The sequence below is a fragment of the Opisthocomus hoazin genome, chromosome 11, assembly GCF_030867145.1.
Source record: "Opisthocomus hoazin isolate bOpiHoa1 chromosome 11, bOpiHoa1.hap1, whole genome shotgun sequence".
In the NCBI taxonomy this organism is placed as follows: domain Eukaryota; kingdom Metazoa; phylum Chordata; class Aves; order Opisthocomiformes; family Opisthocomidae; genus Opisthocomus; species Opisthocomus hoazin.
This window is the reverse complement of record NC_134424.1, coordinates 19,959,790-19,980,746: the sequence shown is the minus strand read 5'-3', so window position 1 is coordinate 19,980,746 and position 20,957 is coordinate 19,959,790. Positions and strand designations below refer to the sequence as shown.

Here is a 20,957-nt window from a genome sequence, read left to right as displayed (position 1 = left end):
CCAAGGAGAGGGGATGGGCGGCCTGATGGTGGAGATCAGCGTGGCCACTAGCAGAGTACATCATGTGGAAGAGAAAACTGAGCCACCCACCCTCTTTGCCGCACTCTGAACTGAGGACCAGGGTGCGAGTGTTGTACCCCACTTACAGAGTGGCTCTCCATACAGGCGCCTTGAAAAACAGCCAGCAGGGATGGGATGGAGAAAAATGGCAGGTATGAGAGGAAACACAGAAGCTCGTCTGCTGCCCTTGCGTTCCTCGAGGGTTCAGTCCTGGTTTGATCCTGTGTGCAAGTCCCCCGGCACCATCGCCGCAGGGTGCTGAAGACTGGGAAGTGCAGCTGGGGTGGGCAGAGCCCCACAGGGTTCTCTTCCCCACAGTCACCCAAAGCCAGGGAGATGGTACGGGTCTGCACTGGCTGGCCCGGAGCAGGGCGGTGGGAAGCGTCTGTCTCTGGGCACATGAGTAAGAGGATGGTCTGTGGAATGGAAAAGGAGGATTTAAACGTTCCTCGGGTCTGTACGCTCCCATGGGAGGTGATTGCCATGGATCGTGTTGCTGCAAGGAGTAACTGAAGGGATTTAAAGGATCCCAAGTGTAACCAGGCTGTCCAGAGCAGACCCATGTATACGAACGCCAGAGGAGACAGCTTCCCTTCTGCCTTTTTCCCTTCCTCTCAGTGCAGCAAGCAGGATAACAGGACGGGCTTTTTTCCTTCCTTGGAAGCATTCTGCCCAGGCAGTGCTGGAAGCAGGTAGAAATCTCTTCCAGGTCCCATTTGGTAACTCCCAGCTCACCAGAAATCATTAACAGAGAGAGATTATCCAACCCACATTAGCATGTAGGAACTTCTCTGTGGGAATTACCTGGGTTGTTAGCTGTTACCCTGCCTTGTTCCCTGTGAGGAGGCTCTGCCTCAGAGGATGAGGATGGAGGACAGGACCTTGGGTGGTGTCCTTGGCTTGGCTGTGTGTTTTCTGGTTGCCTCTAACCCAGCGAGCCGATGCGGTGCCAGGCACTTGGTTGGAAGGTGCTGGAAGCTTTGCCCTGGATCAGAGAGGACAGAGGTTTGCCTCGGAGTGGAGGAGTGAGGTCCCATTTATGGGCCCAACATGTTCCAGTGAGGAAGGGTAGGAGGAAGGAGCGCCGGGGCCTGTTGACTCATCCAGCCGCGTTATCAGGGTGCAGTCAGATGCCTCGGGTGCTCCTTGCCCACCACAGGACGCTCAGCCAGGCATCAAGTCCCCTTGCTGCGGACTCCTGGCATCAAACAGAGCCATTAAGCATAAGAAAAGGGAACATTACCCAGGCTGGGATGTGATGAGACAGTTGATACATCTACGCCTTAGTCCCTGGATGGAGCAGGCTGTGCTTTTGAGAGAGGAGAACTGCATTTACTTGTCGGGTCCGGCAGGACGGCTGTTGCTGCTCGTGGTGAAGCAAAGCTTCAGTGCCCACCTCGGCTGGGCTTACTGATCTCCGTAGTAGGGCGTGGGGATTTCACGACTGGGCTCCCTTGCTGGGGGTGATGAATTTTGCAAACAAGGGCAGAGGACAATTAGTGCAGGGCACAGATGGGGAGCTGCTAGCTCAAACTGGGGCCCCTCAGCAGAGGGTCTTGTGGTTCCTGAACGGGAGCTGCATTGCCCGGCTGAGGAGCTGCCTGTCCCTCGAGGGCTTGCCGCGAGGGACCTAAACCTCGTCGGCAGCGAGAGCGGGCAGCCTGGCGCTGGGAGGCGGGCGGTCTTGCCAACAGGCAACAGCTCCTTGGTTTAGAACTGTTTTGGCCTCTGCGGTGTTGTTGTGGGACTGCTGGGGCCTCCTGATGTGCCACCCCCACGCAGCCCTCGAGTCTGACAGCAGCGGAGCAGCACCTTCGCTGCGGGGAGCCTCAGGCGGGGATGCCCCTGGTGCGGCTCGCTTGCCAGCCCCGAATGACTGTGCCTGGGGTTTGCGGGGAAGAAAGCGAAGGCAGGATCTGGCAGGATGAGCCACATTGGGCTGAATCATTGGGTCCGCGCCAGAGACCCTGGCTGCCTTCAGCCAGTATCATCCCCCCATTTGTTTGCTAAATAATTGAGCAGGTTTTCTATTAAGCCTCCTTTGGAGTGAGCTAATGGAGCGGTGTTGGCCAGAGCGTGTGTCAGGATGCTGGCGAGAGCGAGCGGCAGGAGAAGGGGTGAGGCCCGAAGGGGAGGCTGTTGGTCTCCTGTGTGCGAGGGCACGTTGTAATTAGGACTGGGCCTGTAGGTTGGAACATGCTGTGTGGAAAGTGAGTGGCCATCCCAGAGCGGAGACGAGCTGTGTTATGCCGGGGCTTGCCTGCTGCTCTGCTCCTCAGGCTTCCCCTATGCCCCATGGACACCATCCCCAGCCCTGCCCGCAGCCGATGCTCTCGGTGTGAGTCTGGAGGGTTAGGGCATGTGCACGGAGCCAGCGAACCAAGAGAAGACCTAGGCAGCCTTCAAGGTGCATCTCCCAGGTACTTCTGCCTGAGAGATGGAGAAGACAGAGGAAAGAGCACTGTAATCACCGCGAACGTGGTGGTACCAGCCAGCAGAGCATAGGATGGGGATCCTGGGCCAGAAACAACTGCACTGTGCTGGTGGGATGCTGAGCATGAGCCAGTGGGACTGGCCAGGAGGGGTGGCACTGGGCTGATGTGACGCTGGGGTAATTCTGGCTGGGTCTCTGCACTCCCTCCTTTGCACAGCACAGATGGGTGCAGAGGGACAGACTGGCAGGAGGAGGAGACGGAGAGGTTCCCTGGGCAGCAGTAAGACTTGGTGACCAGGAAGGTGAGGAGGCACAAGGCCAGGTGGGGGAGGCAGGCTGAGCAGGCTCTGTTCAGTTGCTAGATGGTTTTGGGGGTCACCTGCACTGGAAAAATCTCAGAAGATCCCGGGCTACAGGCTCCTAAACTCAGCCTGGGCACCCGTCTGCGTGCTCAAACACTGCTGGGACCCTGGGGACTTTGCTGGTCCCCACTGGAAGTGGTGGCTCTCTGCAGTCCCATAGGACACTGTGATTACTGTTCACTTAAACACTAATGCTCCTTGAACATGCGTTGTGGTGGAAGGAGGTGCAGGAGCAGCCATTTCTTGGATCACCCAGTCTAAAGGAGTCCTTGCTACCTTACTCTAAAAAGTTGGAAAATGGGTGGTACACAAGTCTTGCAGTGCATAACGTCTCGGGGCGAGTGTGAGCCAGAGCACAGAGGAATGACCAGCTCAGACCTAGGTTTCGCGGTTAAAAAAGTAGCCTGGCCTTACTGATCTCGCAGTCTGTGCAAGCTGCCAGCTCCAAACACTGCATCCTGAGCAGTGGGACTGCCGAGGCTGGGATCTTCCGGCCCCTCGGCACTGTCGGGCACGTGCTGGGAGGCAGGAGCGGGCATCGTGCTGGCCAGCACCAGGCTTCGCAGCTTCGAGCTCTTTGGAAAACTGCGAGAGTCAGAAGGAGAGGATCCAGGTCCAACCCTGTACACAGGGTGTCCAGCCCCGGCGGCAGGAGGACAGGAAGGGGCTGGCATTCAGCATGCCTGCGTTGCCCTGGCCGAGGTGTTGAAGTGCCAGGGCAGACAGGAGTCAGCGTCAGAGGCTGCTCCCCAAAGCCAGTCCTTATCCCCACAGGCGCGGGTTGCTGCGTGCGGGGGACGCCATGCTTTGTGCTGACCCGTTATTTTACCCTGCGGAGTCGAGGAGTGGGAGGCCGGTTTGGCAGCGAGCTGGGGCTGTAACGGTGCAGATGTCTGCCGAGAGAGGACGGTGTATTCCCTGGGGACCATCCATTACGTTTCCCAACTCCTGTGCTCCTGGCCATGTTTTTCCTTGCAGAGAGAATTTGCCTTTCGGTCTGCTTAATGAACTGCTCGTTGGAGCAGCAGCGTGGTGCAGGGTCCTTCCCGAGCGTCAGAAAGGTGCGAAATGCAGCAGCAGGGTGAAGGCAGCGGGGAGCCCTGCCCTTTGGGGCAGCACCGACACAAACCTCACGTACACTGTCCCCAGTGCAGCGGGGCTCAGCCTTGCTGCAGGGATAGGAGAATTGCAGCCAGCCTAGAAGAGCTCTCCTTGGCTTCTCCAGGCTGCTGTGTCCCCGGAGAGGTACCTCGGGAGCTTTTCTTACACTCCGGTTGGCCCGAGCCTTCCCCGAGCTTCAGTCATTAGCCTCAGCTGAGGGTGCAGGTTTGCAGGAGCACTCATGCCTGGGAAGCCGATGTTGGCACCAGGGAGGGGAGAAGGTTGGTGAGGAGACGTACAATGGTGGTGACAGTAGAGCAGGAGGTGGGTAACACCCGCTCTGGGTGCTGGAGCCCAGAGCAGCTCCTCACCTTTCCTTTTGGAGGAAGATGTGGCGCTTAGACGCAGCGTGTGCTCCGGCACCGACTCGGCATGCTCGGGGCAGTGCCCTCATGGGGTTTGGACCTGGGTCATCTTGGCTGGGTCTCTTCTCTTTCCAAGATGCTCCCAGGGCAAATTCAAACCATCCTTCTCATGGGATCCCTGCCCGGGTGCAAAGCAGGGATGGCATCGCCTCAGCTCCATCCTCACAGGGCAGGGTGCCACTCACCTATCCGTGTGACACCGAAGCACCTCACCACTCCCCGGCAGCACCCCAGCGCAGCCGGTTCGGCATCCCAAGCTTGTCAGGAGTGCTGTGCTAACACGAGGTGACAGGGCCAGCAGCGGCCGGCGTGCGGGGAGCGAGGGCGCAGGCCAGCGGTGCCTGTCACTCTGCATCCCATCATCTTCGCCAGCTGCCGAGCAGCGGCCGCGGGGCACACGGCGGCAGGGCACGTATCGCATGAAGCTGCACAGGAGGTCAGCATCAGGAGATGTGGTGGGAGGCTGCGGTTGTCTCAGGATAGCTGCTGTCCCCTCCTTCCATGGGTGGGGTGTTTCTGACAAGTGCTTCAGGCACAGTTGACTTTTTGCTGGGAAAAAAGCTGCTTGTTTCCTGGCTGAAAAAGTTGAAGGACAGGTGCTAGCACTGTCCCAATGCCCCAAGGACCTTCCCCTCCCACCGGTCACGGGGCTGCCAGCAGCTCTTGGGTCCAGGGCAGACGGCCCCGGGGGCTGCAGGTTGGGGGAAGGTCTGCAAAGGGTCCTGGTACCCGGTTTTGGGTTGTGTCTGAGCTGTGCTGCTGCCTGTGGTGTGGCCTGGGCATCCTCCCGTGCTGCTGGCAACAGCCACATGCTCCTGCTCCAGCTGTGGACGGGGTGATGGGGGGACACCCTCATCCCTCTGCGGGCTTGGGCAGGCATTTTGGAGGGCAGAGGTGCTCCCATGCCAGGGCGATGCGAAGCTGGGTGCTGGGGAAGACGGCACTGGTGGCCAGTGAGGTGGGAGCTCTGTCCACAGAGGGCACCGGGACGCAGCCAAAGACACGGCCGGTCCCATCCCAAGCAGGTCTCCCCAGAGTGCCTCTTCCCTGCGTCTAAATCCCGCACGTCCCTTTCGGGGTCTGGACATGCCCTTATGTCGGTCGGTGCTGCTCCCACCATCACTTGTGGGGGACCGGCCCTCTCAGGGACAAGCCGCCGGCTGCTCCCCTCGCACCAGCCCCCAGCTCTGCCTCGGCACATTTAACCCCCTTGCCCAGGTCACCCTGATGCCATTTGATGGGAGTGGAGGCTGTGAGCCAGGTGCGAATTGCCTGGCTCCGCGTGCTGGGCCAGCGGGAATTCGGGGCTCCCTCAGACCCCCCAGACTCCCACCGCTGCGCCCAGGGCTCGCAGGTGGCTGCATGCAAGGAGACACTCAGCCCAGTGTGAGCTTAAAAAAATAGGCATTTTTATTCCAATGTAACTAGAGAATTAAGACTCAAGAGGGGAAAGGATTACTCACATTTATCGATAGACTGATTAGATTACTGCCTAAATAGCTGTGCTTCAGCAGCGCGTTTGTCTGCCTCAAGGAGAAGCGGTGAAGGAGGGTGGTGCGTCGGAGCCCTCGTCGTCCTTGGTGGCACGGGGAGCTCCAGGCAATGCAGGCTGGGGGGGCTCTGTCGTGTCACCAAATCCTGCCTTGACTATTTACAGCTTCTCAGGAAGCAAAAGCTTGTAACGTTGGCTTGGCTGCATGGCTGGTCAGGCGCTGAGCTCCGTCCCTGCTGCGTGGCCGCGTTCGGGGAGGGGATGCGTACACCCCACACACCCTTGCGACAGGGGTCATGCTCCCCCTGCTCCCGGCCATGGCGTGCTGATGGGGACTGGCACGGGCTGGGAGAGGATGGTGGCACCGCCATCCCCAGGGGCCCTGGCATGAGCAAGGGCAGTACCCCGCTCGCCACGGCTGATCTTCAGCCCAGGTGTCCGTGGCGGTGGTGCCGGGTTGGGTCTCATATGCCCAGGGCAGTGGCAGACTGCTGGCCCCGGTGCCACCATTACAGAGTTCGGTTGCTCAGATGGACTGGGGGTTCCTCCGGCGTACTGGGTTCATCAGCGTTACCCTTGTGCTAATGAGGCCATTGCCAGCATCTTAAGCATGGAGCTCCCGCCAGGCACCAATGTTCCCCTGGAGCCAAAACCCACCAGGAGCTCATGGCTGAAGGATTTGTGGGTGATGCCGATCACCCTCGTGGGTTGCGGTCAAGCCGGGAATTCGGGGCACCCAATAATCCTGCTTCTAGCAGCGACGGAGGAGAGCGGCTCTCCAGAGGCCCCAGCTCTGCCCCGCTACGACACAATGGGGGTGTCCGAAAAGACGGAGCTGATGGACTCCGTGTCCGACTTCAGCTGCAGGACCTTGGGGTGCTTGGTGTCGTGGAAGTCCTCACCGAGGGCCAGGCGGATCTTGCCATTCTGCGTCTCCCTGACGGGCTCGAGGAAGACTACGTGCTTGCTGGCGCTGACCTTGCGGTTCGGCCCGTCGGTGGCAGGGGGGGTGGTGCTGAGGATGGAGGACTGGGCACTGCACTCCTGCGGCGGGCTGAGAGGAGCTGGCTTCTTGCAGCAGCTCAGGCAGCGGCAGGGCGTGAGGTACAAGTAGACGAGCACGAGCAGCAGGCTCACGATGCACCCCAGCAGGGTCGTGAGCCCAGTGCTGAAGGTCTCCGCATCCGGCTTGGGGTAGTGGACCGTCACGTTGACTTCGCACAGCCTGCTGAAATTGCGGGGGCTGTCGATTGCCAAGCCCACATAGACTCCCGAGTGCCAGGGCTTGGCCACGGCGATCTTCAGGCTGCCGTTGCGGTAGACCTCCAGAGAGCGGTTGCTGTTCCCCGGGTGTTTGATGGGCTCGTGGTGAGGGGAGATCCACATGTAGGTGGTGGTGGTGGCCGGCAGGCTGGTGTTGCAGGCGAGCAGGAGGGTCTGGCCCACCATCGCAGGGAAGGGCACCGGGTGCACGTCTTCAGGGCCCGGCGGGCAGTTCTCAAACATGTGGCTGTATTTGAGGAACTTGATCAGGGAGCGGGGCACGTTGTCGGACACCTTGCAGGTGTGTTCCTCGAAGAAATCCTTCACGGAGCTGAAACCTCGCTGCTTCCAGCGCTGGAGCATCAGGTAGAGCTTGCAGCTGCAGGTGATGGGGTTGTTGTGCAGGTACAAGCCGTTCCTGATGTTTTCGGGAAGAGCATCCAGCTCCTCCACAGGGATGCTGCTCAGGCTGTTGGAGGAGAGGTCCAGCGTGTGAAGGCTGTAGCTGCCCAGCCCTCGCACGGCGTGGAAGGGGAAGGTGGTCAGGTTGTTCCAGCTCAGGTAGACTTTCCGCAGACTGCTCAGTCTGGCGAAGGCATTTTCGTCCACGCGTGCAATGCGGTTGTTGTAGAGCAGCAGCTCCTCCAGGCTCACCAGCGCCTCGAAGTAGTGCGTCTCGACGGCACGCAAGCGGTTGGAGGAGAGGTCGAGGTGCCGCAGGCGGGAGGCGTTGTGGAAAGCCCCCGGAGAAAGGTCTGCGATCCGGTTGTGGCCGATGTGGAGGGCCTCGAGGTGCGGCAGGGCGGCCAGCCAGCGGTCGCCGAGCTGGGCGAGGGCGTTGTGGCTGAGGTCCAGCGTGGCAACGGTGGGCGGCAGCGGCCGGGGCACGCTCTGGAGGGTCTGCCGGCTGCAGCTCAGCAGGTCCGAGGTGCAGATGCAGGCGGCGGGGCAGCTGCGGGGAGCGTGGCCCCGGCCACACAGCAGCAGCAGCAGCAGCAGCAGCAGCGGCGGCTTTGTCACCTCCGCGGTCACGCGTGGGGACATCGCGGCGGGCAGGCCGGGGGCGGGGGAGAACGCGCCGCGGTCCATCCCCGGGGTCCCCGTGGGGGGGTTCCTCCCCGGTGTCACCGGCTGGGGGGGGGGGGGGTGTTCCTCCCCGGTGTGCCCCGCTGGTGGGGGGGGGGGTCCTCCCCGGTGTGCCCCGTGGGCGCGGGGCTCTACCCAGCCGCCGCGGACCCCCCTTCGCGCCCCGCCGAGGGGGACGCCGATCCCGGCCGAGGGGCTCGGGGGGAGTCAGAGGGCGGCATGGCCCCCCCGCCCCCCAGCTCCCTACCTGGGCTCCGGCCGCCGGCGGGGCCGCGCGCCCGCTCCCGCCCCTTTGTACGCGCCGGCGCCGTCCCATTGGCCCCCGCGCCCTGCCCACGGCCGTGGGCGTGGCCACCCCCCCACCCGGCGTGAGTGGGCGGGGCGATGCGCAGCCGGCCCCTCCCCGCCCTCCCCGGTGCGCGGGGTGGGGTGCGGGGGTAAACCCCGCCCCCCCGGGGTCCATCCCGCACCCAGGCTGGGAGCGGGGGGTCGCGGTCGCCCCCCCCGGGTGAGCCCCGCGGGGTCCCACGGCAGAGGGGTGGCCCGCAGGGGGGGGGCGGTGTGAAGGACGCGCGGGAATGTCGTTACCCAGAGCCCGGGGTGGGGAGGGGGGGGGGGAAGCTGGGGAATCGCTTTCCATTAAGGCAGCGAAAAGCTCATTTGGCGGCTGCGGCGTCTCGGGGGGGGGGGGGGGGGGGGGGGGGGAAGGGGGTTAACCCACTCGGCTCCGTGCCGCAGGCCGTGAGCAGCCCAGAGCCGCTCCTTATGGTGCCCTTCAGCTGCCCGGCTGATGCTGGAAGGCAGGGAGAGCCACCCGGGGTACCCGCCTGCCCTGGGGACCCTGAGCTGTCCCCGGGGTGCAGGGGGGCACAGCCGTGTGGCGTCTGTGTCCAGCTGCGTCCAGGTCTGGGCTCCGCAGTTCAAGAAAGATGAGGAGCCACTGGGGAGAGTCCAGCGGAGGGCTACGAGGATGGTGAGGGGACTGGAACATCTCTCCTACGAGGAGAGGCTGAGGGAGCTGGGCTTGTTCAGCCTGAAGAAGAGAAGGCTGAGAGGGGACCTTAGAAATGTTTAGAAATATCTCAAGGGCGGGTGTCAGGAGGATGGAGCCAGACTCTTTTCAGTGGTGCCCAGTGACAGGACAAGGGGCAGTGGGCACAAACTGAAGCAGAGGAAGTTCCGTCTGAACATGAGGAAGAACTTCTTCCCTCTGAGGATGAAGGAGCCCTGGCACAGGCTGCCCAGGGAGGTTGTGGAGTCTCCTTCTCTGGAGATATTCCAGACCCGCCTGGACGCGGTGCTGTGCAGCCTGCTCTGGGTGACCCTGCTTCGGCAGGGGGGTTGGACTAGATGACCCACAGAGGTCCCTGCCAACCCCTGCCATTCTGTGATCTCTCCTGGTACCCTTGCCGTGGTGGTGCTGGCTGCTTCAGCCACCCTGCAGCTCCCCAGCCCCAGCCGCGTGAGAGGGCTGCAGCCTCAGCAAGTGCTGATGCACCGTAGCGATCCCCGGAGCCTCTGCGTGGGGAGGGTGGCGGAGGAGGAGGAGGAGGAGGGTGGCTGCTGCCCTTCGGCTGCATTTGAGCATGTTTCCCTGGCTCCATGCTGGCAGGAGTCGGGGGGCTACTGGCTGGGGACGCAGCCGGATGGCCTTGCAGGTTGTTCCTAGCGCAGCGGTCCGTGTCCCTTCGCAGGGCTGAGCGCGCGACGGTGGTGCTGCTGGCAGACCCCTGCTTCCAGCTGCGCTCCATCCAGTACCTGCTGGGCCACGCCGAGCCCTCGGCCCTGGCGCCTGCTGCCCCAGCCACGGACAAGCGCCATTTCTCCCTGCACACCTGTAAGTGTTGGCACTGCGCGGGGCCCAGTCCCTGGCCACAGCTGGGGTCTGCATCCCCTGCAGTGTATCCCAGTCCCCTTAGCCCTGGGGACAGGGGTCTGTGGCTCCCCCGCCGTCCCCCACCGGTGGTGCTTGGGATGGGGCTGTGTCCCGTGCCCACTTTTGGCAGTGGTTTTGTCCCTTCACTGCACCCAATGTCCAGCTTGCTGTCCCCACCATGCGGTTCCCTGTCCCCAGCCTGGGGATCCCCATCCTGGCTGGTCCCTGAGGGCAGCTGCAGGCCTCCTCTCCCCGCGCAGCACCCAGCAGCCTTGGGGCAGCCCAAGGGTCCCATTCACCCCCATGCACACCCAGTTTGTCCCCACAGACACGGAGTATATCAGTATGGAGGAGCTGGCGAAGGTGGACAAGATGCTGAGCCACCTGAGCGAGGAGTCCAAGCAGGCGGCTGCCACCACGCTGGTGAGTGCCCCCCCACCTTCCCCAGCCAGGTCCCACACTTGGCAGCAGCCTCAGTGCTCAGCCCAGCTGCCCTGGGACACAGTGTTTTTATTGCTACTGCTAACTGCCTCGTGCCCCCCCCAACAGCCCACCAGCGAGGAAGACCTGTGCCCCATCTGCTACGCACACCCCATCTCAGCCGTCTTCAGACCCTGCTCCCACAAGTCATGCAAGTGAGTAGCTCGTGGGCGCGACCCTCACCAGGGCGGCTGCCAGCCCCTGGCCCCTCCACGCTGTGGGGGGGAGGGGGGGGGGGCCTCACGCTCTTTCCTCCTCTGCCCCAGAGCTTGCATCAACCAGCACCTGATGAACAACAAGGACTGCTTCTTCTGCAAGGCCACCATCACGGGGGTGGACGACTTCACCAAGCCAGCCAGCTCTTAGCGCCCGGCCCTGCACCGCTGGCTCCCCCAGCTGAGTGGGGCAGCCCCCCCCGTGCGCGCCAGCTTCTCCCCAAACACTCGCCCTGCCCAGGGCCACGAGGGCCAGGACCCAGCATGGGGCCACAGCGCGGGGCTGGGGGCTGCAGGGAGGGAGCGGGAGGCCGGACACCAGTCCCTGGGGTCAGCGTCCCCCTCGCCCAGCGCCTGGGCTGTGGCAGCCCCTCTGCCCGCGGGCCGTTCTCAGGGAGGGGAGCCCAAGGCCTCGAGGGCACGGCAGCCCTGGGGACGCGCGGGAGCCCTGGGGCAAGGGGGCCGGGCTGGGCGTTCGGGCTGTTAACCTGCTCCTGGCTGGGGGCCGACGTCATGAAATGCAGCATTAAATTATTCTTCCTTATGTGGTGCCCTGTGACGCGGGGAGGGAAGCCCGGCTGGCCCTGGCGAGTGACCTGGCCCTCGGGCCACGCTCAGAGGCTGCTTAGTGGTAGATGGAAATATAAATATTTAATCTGAGCGGAGCCAGGAGCACAGGGCCCACCGGGAGCTGCTACATGATGATGCGTGGCTCTGGCACGGACTCGGCGATGGACTTGTGTGGCAGCACATTGGCCCCGTTGAGGTAGAGCTCGTCGTTGACGATGACATCCTCGCCCAGCACCGTCACATTCTCCATGCGCACCTGCCCCAGAGAGGCCCCGTCACGCCAGCTCCGGCTCAGTGCCACGCTCCTGCTGTGCCCACCAGCACTGGCGCATCCCTCCGTCCCACCAGCGCGAGGAGGCGGGAGGGCGAGAGCTGAGCCCCGATCCCCGACGGGGGCACCCATGTCCTCACCCACTGCCCAACGGAGCAGCTCCAGCCCACGATGCAGGACTCCAGCCAGGAGTGCGAGCGGATGCGTGCCCCTTCCAGCACGGTGCAGCGTTTGATGCGCACCCCGTCCTCCACCACCACGCCGGCCCCGATCGTCACGTTGGGGCCGATGACGCAGTTCACCCCGATTTTGGCGCTGGGGTCCTGGAAGGAAGAGGGGCTGCGCCGGGGCCGGGAGCTCGAGGACAGCGGCGAGGGGATGGGGAAGAGCCCGTGGTGCATGCCCACGGCCGGCACGCTGGGGGCTGGCACTCACCACCAGCACGTTCCCTACGACGCCGGGCCCCGAGTGCAGCTTCTCGGGGTGCTGAGCCCGCAGCGCCTGCAGGTACATGCACATGCCCGTGAGGAAGTCCTTTGGCTGCCCGATGTCCATCCAGAAGCCTGCGGGGACAGAGCCTCGGTGACAGCCCCCCGCGCAAGGGCAGCGGTGCAGGCAAGACACCCCCCCCCCCCCCATAGCGGCTGCGGCACACGCAGGGCCTTACCCTGCAGCTCCATGGCGTAGAGCTGCCCCTCCTGCGCCATGGCTGGGAAGATCTCCTTCTCGATGGAGGTGGGGCGCAGCTGTGGGGCCGGGGCGCGGGGCTGAGCGGGGGTACCCGGCCCCCCCCCCACCAGCCCAGCCCGGCCGGGAGCCCCAGCCCCTACCTGGATGCGTTGCAGGATGCCGGGGTTGAAGATGTAGAGCCCGGCGTTGATCTTGTTGGACACGAAGACGCGCGGCTTCTCCACGAAGCGGCAGATGCGGCCAGTGTCGGCCTCGCTCACCACCACGCCGTACTTGGCTGGCTCCTCCACGCGGGTCACCACCAGCGAGCCCTCGCCGCTGTGCCGCCGGTGGAAGCGGGCCAGCGCCGCGAAGGGGAACTCGCAGATCACATCGCTGTTGAGGACAAAGAAGGGCTCCCCGCCCTCGGCCAGCAGGTCCCGCGCCAGCGCCAGCGGCCCCGCTGCCCGGCCGAGAGCGACGCCACAGGGACAGGGTGAGCCTGGTGCCAGGGTCCTCCGGGCCCCACCCGTGCCCAGCCCAGCGTCCCCGCTCCCCACTGCCCCTCCCAAGCCCCCCAGATCCTCACCCAGCCCTGCTGCCCCTGACTCTGATGTCCCTGCTCCCTCTTGTCCTGTCCGTCACCATCCTGGCACGGCCCTCCCACTGTCCCCAGTCCTCCCAGCCCTGCCCGTCCATACCCACCCTGCTGCCCGTGGGGGGGGTCCCTCTCCCAGTGTCCCCAGTATGCCCCAGTCCTGCCCACCTGCTCATGGGGTCCTCCTCCCAGTGTCCCCAGTGTTCCCCAGCCCTGCCCATCTGCCCGGGGTGTCCCCCTCCTAGTGTCCCCAGTGCTACCCATCTGCCTGTGTTGTCCCTCTCCCAGTGTCCCCAGTATGCCCCAGCCCTACCTATCTGCTCACGGTGTCCTCCCAGTGGCCCCAGCCTTACCCATTGGCCCGTGCTGTCCCTCTCCCAGTATCCCCAGTATGCCCCATCTGCCCGGGGTGTCCCCTTCCCAGTGTCCCCAGCCCTACCCTGCTGCCAAGGGTGTCCCCAGCCCTGCCCATCCAGGCCCACCCTCCCGCCCACAGTTTCCCCCCCCCAGCCCACCCTGCCGCGCCCGGGCCCCCCGGCCCCGCCTGCCCGCACCCTACCCGTGCCCAGCGGCTCCTTCTCGTGGGACAGGGAGATGCGGATGCCGAGCTGCGGGCACAGGGTGAGCGGCGGGTGCGGGGCCGGGAAGGATGCGGGGGGGGGGGGGGGGGGGGGGGAGGCGATGCGGGGGTCCCTCACCCGCTGCTCCTGCTCCCGCATGGCGGCCTCCAGCGCCTCCGACATGTAGCTGACCGCCAGCACCACATGGCTGACGCCGGCCTGCGGGAGCGCGGGTTAGCCGGCGGCGGGGCGGCACGGCCCCCCCCGCGGCCCCCGCCGCCCCCCGCTCCCCACCTCCCGCAGAGCCTCCAGCTGGTGCAGCAGCACCGCCTTGTTGCAGAACTCCACCAGCGGCTTCGGCCGGCTCAGGGTCAGCGGCCGCAGCCGCGTCCCGAAGCCGCCCACCAGGATCAGCGCCCGCATCCCCCCGCCGCCCCGCGCCGACACGTCAGCGCCGCGCGCACCTTTCGCGTCACCGCCGCCCGCCCCGCCTCCTGCCGCCCGCCCCGGGCCCTAGCGCCCCCCCGCCCCGCCTCCTGCCGCCCGCCCCGGGCCCTAGCGCCCGCCCGCCCCGCCTCCTGCCGCCCGCCCGGGCCCTAGCGCCCCCCCGCCCCGCCTCCTGCCGCCCGCCCCGGGCCCTAGCGCCCGCCCGCCCCGCCTCCTGCCGCCCGCCCGCCCGGGCCCTAGCGCCCCCCCGCCCCGCCTCCTGCCGCCCGCCCCGGGCCCTAGCGCCCGCCCGCCCCGCCGCCTCCCGTCTTACCCGGGCCCTAGCGCCCGCCCCGGCCGAGCCCCGAGGAGCAGACGGAAGGGGCACGGCTGCACGCAGCCGCCCGCGGAAGGGTCCTGCCCCAGCTCCCTCCCAGCCCGGTACCCCCCCCCCCCTTCGCGGCCCCCGGGCTCAGGCGGCGCGGGAAGGCAGGCACGGCACACCGCGGACAAAACCGGATCGTTTAATGTTTTTTTTGGTTCTCCGTGAAGCACAAACAGGGTGATTATTTCATGTAAAAACAAACGGGGAGCCAGGCTATGTACAAGCTGCGGAGTCCCACCGCGCTGGTCCGGCGGGGAGGGCAGCCCCGGCCGCCGCACCCCGGCCCGGCGAGGTGGGGAGCGGCGGGGCCGGCGCCGGGGCTGCGAGGCGCTCCCGGGGGGAACGGCCCGGGGCCGCGCACAGAACGGGCTGCGGGGGGAGCGCAGCCCCGGCTCCCGCCCAAGGCCCTCGCCCAGCCCGCGGGCAGGGAGCGAGGAAGAGGGGCAGGGCGGGGGAGGAAGCAGCCCCCCGCCCAGCCAGCGCCGCCGGCCCAGCACCACCACCGCCCCCGCAGACCGCGCAGACACATGCTACATGCGAGCATTCCCCAAACAAGCTTTCCTGAAATAAAAAGAAAACACACCCCACCCCCCCGCAACCAACCCCCCAGCCCCGGCCGTGCCGGTGCCCGGGCCGTCTCTCCATCGCCATGGAACACCGGTGACAGCGGGGAGGGAGCAACCGGGGGTCTCGGCGCGGCAAGGGAGGGGGCGATGCTGAGCGGGGTAGGGTTTAGTGCCACCAGGCCGCAGCACCAAACGGTAATGCCCTCATCAGGGGAAGCCGGGGGCAAAGCGCCGGCTGAGGGCACGAACGCAGGCAGTGCAGCGCGGCCCCGCTGGCTGTTTCATCCCCAAACCGACTCCGCGAAGCAAAGCGAAACAGTGAGCCGATGGCACTCGCCGCTCAGCCAGGTCCTCCCTCGCCTGCGCCCCTGGAGCCCCTCGGGGGGGGAAGGGGAGTCGGCCCCCCTGCCACCACCCCCGCGCACGGACCTGCCGCGGAGCAGGGGCCGCAGGGCAGAGGCCGCCCTGTGTCCAAGCGCTGGGACCAACGTCAGGCAGCGGGAATGGCTGAAATGGTCCGAAACGCCCCAGCCGGGGTCGCGTGAACTGCTACAGATACTATTGCTAGCCCATGAGCCGAGCGCTGGCTTGGTCAGCGGTCCCGGGCAGAGTCACCCCCGCAGAGCCCCGTGCCACCCCCCAGCGAGGGAGCGGGCCCCAGGCCCCAGCACAACTCCAGGCACGCGGCATTCCCTCCTGGCCGCAGCTCTGCCAGGGGTCGCGTTTGGTCATTTTACTTCCCTGTTAGGGTTGGTTATTCACAGTGCCCAAACAGCGGAAAAAGGCAGCATCAAAAGCAAAGCCCCACCGGCAAAACCCAGGGCAGAGCTAGGGCCAGGGGACGAGCGGAGCAGCACCTGCCCTGCTCACTGTCAGCTCCACGCATGCTGCCAACCGTCAGTCGGGCGCCCTTTCCCCACAACGCAGGAGAATTTCAAAGGGAGCTCCTGAAGCAGGCGGCTCCTCACACCACAGCCCCAGGCCCCCGGAGAGCCCTGGGGTCTCCTGCTTTCTCCTCCCTACGCCCAGCTCCTCCCTCCCGAACGCACGCACGAGGAGTGAAGAACCGGACGCCCGACACCCCGCAGACATCTACAGAGCCTCCTGCAGAAGGCAGAGCTAGCGCGGTTACAACCATCTGGTTGGCCTGAGGAGCTCTTCCATCTTGCCTCCCCTCAGCTCTTCTATCCAAGTACATTTAAAAACAATGGAGCGATACAACTGTTTAAAACCGAAGTGATCCGCTTTTTTTCTGTGGTAGTAGGTGGTCCTGTCTGCTCCTGCCACCAGGACAAGAAGAGGCTGCAGCCCGGGGCTACTGGTTTTCCTCACGCATCTGTTCCATGATGTTGATGAGGCTTTCCAGCCCAAACACATAACCCATGTCAGGTCCGTCATGCACGGTGGGGTCATCCCGGAAGCCTTTGAACGTGCTGTGTGCGAAGTCAATCATGCGCACATCCACCTTGGGCTGCGCCGAGGAACTGGGCTCCGTGGTGCTGCCATCCTGAAGGCTCTCCGGGAGCGAGCTGTCCACCCGCTTCAGGCGCATCTCCGGCCGGCGCTCCACAAACATCCCTGCCCTGCTGTCCTTCCCGTCGTAAATGATGAGAAGGGAGCTGGAGTAGAAGCGGTAGGAGGCTTGTCTCTCCAAAACCGCCTTCAGGCTTCGCAGTTTGGCCAGGACAGGCTCAAAGAGGTCCTTGCGCAGCTCGATGCCGTTGTGCAGATACTGGTAGAGGGCATTGCGGAAGCCCTCAATGGAAAGACCGCGTCCATAGTATTTATTCCTGCACAAGTAATGCCCTGTGTCCAGCTGATAGACCTAGAAAGCCAAAGGAGAAACACCTCAAGTGGGAGCAACAGGTTCAGGCCAGGCAGAGCACCCTGCGCTGCCCTGCACGGACAGGGCAGAGGGACCTCGCCATGTCACCTCCACGGCCAAGCAGGAGCCAGAAACAGCTCCGCCTGTTCCCCGAATTCCAAAGCACCTCATGGGTACATCCCCAGCCAGCACACCCAAGGGGCAGCTCGTCACTGCAAGGGTCCCCAGGAGGCAGGGCACAACAGACCTCGAGGCTCAAAACACCAAGCCTTGCAGCAACGCGGACAGTCCCCCGGCAGCAGCAGCTGCCAGCACATGCTGCTGTTATTATGGGCCATGTGATTAATGAGGGGACCTCGTTGCTTCAGAGTCTGTGGACAGAAATCTGGGTTACAAGATCCTTCTGCGGGTGGCGAAAGGAGCGACTGTTGCACAACAGCACCCGCAGCAAATCCTCGTGTGCAGGGCCTAGCCACAAGAGAAGAGCAACTTCTTAACTCCCAACACAGTACAGAAACGAGTGTCAGCTGGTACTGGGACAGAGGGACACCTCTCTCTCCAGGCACCGTCATTCTAGCTGAACACTCAGCCGCAAAAACAATTTTATCAGAAAATCCCCAAATTTCCTGTGAACAAAACAGCTTTGGATAAAGCAGGCCACCCCAGGAGAGGCAGGTTCCTTTGTCCTAGGCTTAGAAATGAAGACAAAAAGCACATACTCTGAACACTGGTGTACCTACCTGAAGTGGAAGACTAACTCAGTGCTCAAGCAGGAAACACTAACTGTGAGGTCTAACGGGGCTGTGAAAGGGAACATGCAGCAGCTGCAGCCGTGAGGATCCCTACCTGCATCCCACACACACGCACACCCAAGGTGGCAGAAGTGCTCTGTTCACACTTCTTCATCTGCCGAGCAGCCTTCTCCTCAGACGCATCATCTCCGTGCTGTCTGGTCCCCATCTTCAGGTCAAGCACGCAGGGAAGCTTGAAGTGATGCACCACATTCTCCAGCAAAAGGAACTCTGGGAGATGTGTCAAGGACAGCTCACCTGTTGGAGATATTGCTCCCTGGGGCTGCCACGCAGAGTCCTGGGCCAGCATGAGACAGGGTCAGGCAACAAATAAATAGGAAGCACAGAACGGACAGAACAAACCAACTGGTGAGGTGAAGAAAAAGGACAAAACCCCAACAGCGGTGCCCAGGCGCTGACATTTGGTAGAAGACATCAGCCTGGAAAGTGGACCTGGCCAACAGTAAGCATGGAGATCACAGGCGCAGCTCCTTGAAACTCAGCAGGGGGAACCAAGGAGCAGAATGCTAGCGGCACGAAAGACAGGGTATACCAGTAAGAACTGCTGATTCGTTAAGGGAGAGCTTAAAGTCTAATCAGGTCAGCAATTTAACCATATGGATAAACAATACAATCCCCATGGACTGAAAACTCAAGGCTCAGGTAACAGCACAGTACTGTTGCTGTCGGCCTGCCCAAAACAGCAACACTGCCCGACACACGGGGGGAAACCGGAGAGCCTACAAAGGCAGGAAACAGAGCAGCACCGGGAGTCCTCGATTACCAGCACGCACAATGGGCGAGCCCTCCATCGGAGCACAGCGCTGAGGCCAAAGCCCAGACAAACAGGGCAGCAGCTGGTCCCAAGGGGGAAACACAACCCCGATGTCTGCCCCAAGTAGCCCCTCAGGGCACGGTTCAACACGTTATGCCGAAATGGCAACCAGGGCACAGCTAGATTAAGCCTGCAAGGAAGTTTAACATTTAGAAAAATCTGTCATCAACGACGTCTGATTTTGAAAGAGGAACTTCATAAAAATGAGGAAGTGCAATTAAAAAGGACGGCCAAAGAGAATCACTCCTCTGCGAGTGATGCCAGCTATTTAAAAACAAAAGCTGAAGGCTCAAAGCACGTGTTTGAGAATAGGAAAAGGAAGCCCACACAGTTAAAATGATGAAGAATACAGCTGTTGTAAAGTACATTTGTTTCTATGCAAGGAAAACAGAATCAAGCTCCAGCAGGTGAAACAAAAAAACCCACAAGCTGGCAAGTTCAAGAGAAAAGCATGAAGATTTACTTGCAAAGGCACAGAAAACAACAAATCCATCTTCAACCGTATGAAGAAGCCAGTCAGAGTGCCTGAAGGGTTTAAAGGCAAAGTACAAAAGGAGCTACTGGGGAGGGCAGTGGAATGGGGGGTGCGGGTGAAAAGACCTCCTAAAAAGAGAAATAAGATCAGTGTTTTGCTTCTTTGTTTACTGGGGAAGAGCTTAGGGAACTCCCAAGCCAGAACTCTCTGAGCTCAGAGAAATCTCAAACTGAAATGCCAAGAGAAGAGACTGCACATGGAACAGAAAGTACAAGATGCGTAACATTTCCCACTGCCCCCGGACCAGGAGACTGACAGGGGGCTGCCGCAGCGCTGACCTGCAGAGATCCGGGGAACCAGCCTGACTGGTCCTACAGCCAAAGTCACCACGCGGTCTTTGTGCGAAGATCCACGCTGCTCAACAAGCGACCCAGAAAACTGACTGAACAGCGAGATGACAAACTTGCTCCTAGTGCTGTGAGTTAACTCCAGGCTGCAAACACAAGGAACAGTTGGGAAAACTCTGCAAGGACCTTACGAGACTGACCTGGCCAGTAAATAAGCAGGCAAAAGAGTCTCTAGAGGTAACACGCAAGATGATAAACATAAGGAGGAAAGGCATAAAATAGCATTTAGAAAAAGAAAGCATGTTAGAAATTATGAGGAAGAGGAGCGACAACAGCATTACACACCAGTGGAAGTCTCTGGTTCATCTGCATCTTCCATACTGCATGCAGCTCTGGTCACCAGCTCCAGAAGGACACAGTAGAACTGGAAGACACTCAAGCAAGGTGACAGGGATGAACAGAGCTCCTTCCCAAGGGATCACTGAACAGGGCAGACCTACATCTGCTCCTGGGCAAAGCCTGACATGAAAAACCCTACAGTTCAACAGAACAAAAGCCAACAAGGTCCAGAAAAGAAAGAAAACACGGGATCTAGCCAGAAGCACAGCTTCTCTGAGCATCACTGTCAGACATTAGCGGCACTGTATGGGAAGCAGGAAGGAATCATGAAGAGAAACATGTAAACGCAGCTTTGCTTGTGCGAAGGACAGGAAAGCCAGAGGAAACACGGGCGTAGCTGCCTTGGGCACAAACATGTAGGCCTGTGGCGACCTTTGATTCCCAAAGGATACTGTAGAGTTTTCGGTCCTTGGACTCTGACCGCATGCGGCTCAGCTGCTGCTTATGACAGCGCAGGCTCCAGGGGTTATAGCTGATCTTCTCAGAGCTCAGACCACTGTTCCCATCCAACATCTGAAATGGAACATCTGAATGGATGTGCAAGTCCACCCTGGGACTCTTCGTTTCCTGGATGCTGCTGGCATGAAGACAGAACAAACTTGCCTGTTAGAATCCATGCATTCTCCAGATACTCATGACTGTCACGTCCTCCCCTTGCACATGACTATCTCCCGTTCCTTCTTCCTCTCCAGCTTCTTAACAGCAAATCCTCACTAACACCCCGGGCTGTGGACCCACACTCAAGGATCTGGTCTATCTAACCTCTCTGCTAGGTTGTACGGTAATTAACAAAGTAGGCAGGAACACTTGTTTCTCAGGGAGCTCTACCTGGTGTGGGGAGGTAGAGACCCATATGCAAAGCACCCTTGGAAAAAACCTCTGGGTTAATAACCAGGTGGACCGACGAGTGTTCGAAATGGCTCCACACGCTTTGGTTCCACATCTGATAAACTGCCAAGGGTTATCCCATGTCAGAAGCACTTCACATGGATGAGTTTGCCCTGAACGTGGCAAAACTGCTGACAGTTTGCAGTACCAGTGTGCTGGGCTAGCAAGCGCAAGACAGCCTGGTTACTGTAGGGAAGTGCAAAACGTCCTGAACAAAAGGAGCACCAGAGCTGAAAGGCAAGAGAGATTTCCCACTCATCGTGTTGTCACTGGGCCCTCAAAGCTTTTACCTTTCAGTGCTGTCACTGGCTAGGCCGGGCCTTTCCTCCTTGTGCTCAGTGCTGCTGCTCGACCTGTGCAGGCTCCGACGCGAGTGCTTGCGTCGTGGCTGGTCCCTCTCTGGAATATCATCCTGCTCCAGAGCCTCGTTCTCCACGTAGGGATAGGCCACCAGGTTAATGTAGCCGTCGCTGTCTCCCTCGAAACAGACAGATACCACACCTGCCAGAGAGAAGTGCCGTGCCAGTTGTTTCTCAGCAGAGGGAAAACACAACCACT

General features: G+C 62.0%; 4 protein-coding genes across 16 annotated transcripts in view; 1 reads left to right on the top strand and 3 right to left on the bottom strand.

Moving 5' to 3' along the window:
* The window catches only part of RNF123 (ring finger protein 123), a 53,173-nt gene extending 41,835 nt beyond the window's left edge, over positions 1-11,338 (top strand). For all 7 annotated transcript variants that reach the window (XM_075432351.1, XM_075432348.1, XM_075432349.1 and 4 more), the window contains 4 exons: positions 9,918-10,060; positions 10,428-10,522; positions 10,649-10,734; positions 10,846-11,338. In XM_075432351.1, the coding sequence (XP_075288466.1) occupies positions 9,918-10,060; positions 10,428-10,522; positions 10,649-10,734; positions 10,846-10,945 (424 nt within the window). In that variant the 3' untranslated portion in view covers positions 10,946-11,338. The remainder of the gene's footprint in view (positions 1-9,917; positions 10,061-10,427; positions 10,523-10,648; positions 10,735-10,845) is intronic.
* AMIGO3 (adhesion molecule with Ig like domain 3) lies at positions 5,797-8,490 on the bottom strand. Its single transcript, XM_009937635.2, has one exon. The coding sequence runs from the start codon at positions 8,224-8,226 to the stop codon at positions 6,676-6,678; it is 1,551 nt and encodes a 516-aa protein (XP_009935937.2). The 5' UTR covers positions 8,227-8,490; the 3' UTR covers positions 5,797-6,675.
* Positions 11,339-11,426: 88 nt separating the features above from the next.
* Positions 11,427-13,916, bottom strand: GMPPB (GDP-mannose pyrophosphorylase B). The gene is made up of 8 exons (XM_075432372.1): positions 13,757-13,916; positions 13,601-13,681; positions 13,462-13,510; positions 12,466-12,767; positions 12,303-12,381; positions 12,071-12,198; positions 11,776-11,958; positions 11,427-11,620 (listed from the first exon to the last, which is right to left on the bottom strand). The coding sequence occupies exons 1-8, from the start codon at positions 13,883-13,885 to the stop codon at positions 11,489-11,491; spliced, it is 1,083 nt and encodes a 360-aa protein (XP_075288487.1). The 5' UTR covers positions 13,886-13,916; the 3' UTR covers positions 11,427-11,488.
* A 493-nt stretch (positions 13,917-14,409) lies between these two features.
* The window catches only part of IP6K1 (inositol hexakisphosphate kinase 1), a 38,452-nt gene continuing 31,904 nt past the window's right edge, over positions 14,410-20,957 (bottom strand). For 6 of the 7 annotated variants that reach the window (XM_075432531.1, XM_075432533.1, XM_075432532.1 and 3 more), the window contains 4 exons: positions 20,690-20,900; positions 19,904-20,088; positions 17,511-17,686; positions 14,410-16,664 (listed from right to left, as the gene is read on the bottom strand). In XM_075432531.1, the coding sequence (XP_075288646.1) occupies positions 16,155-16,664; positions 17,511-17,686; positions 19,904-20,088; positions 20,690-20,900 (1,082 nt within the window). In that variant the 3' untranslated portion in view covers positions 14,410-16,154. The remainder of the gene's footprint in view (positions 16,665-17,510; positions 17,687-19,903; positions 20,089-20,689; positions 20,901-20,957) is intronic. The other variant, XM_075432537.1, reaches the window with a different exon arrangement.

Coding starts and splice junctions, on each gene's coding strand:
- GMPPB (XM_075432372.1), bottom strand. CDS start 13,885: ATGCGGGCGCTGATCCTGGTGGGCGGCTTCGGGACGCGGCTGCGGCCG. Junction 13,511..13,600: donor TGCGGGAGCAGGAGCAGCGG/GTGAGGGACCCC, acceptor CTGTGCCCGCAG/CTCGGCATCCGCATCTCCCT. Junction 11,959..12,070: donor TCGTAGGGAACGTGCTGGTG/GTGAGTGCCAGC, acceptor TCTTCCTTCCAG/GACCCCAGCGCCAAAATCGG.
- AMIGO3 (XM_009937635.2), bottom strand. CDS start 8,226: ATGGACCGCGGCGCGTTCTCCCCCGCCCCCGGCCTGCCCGCCGCGATG.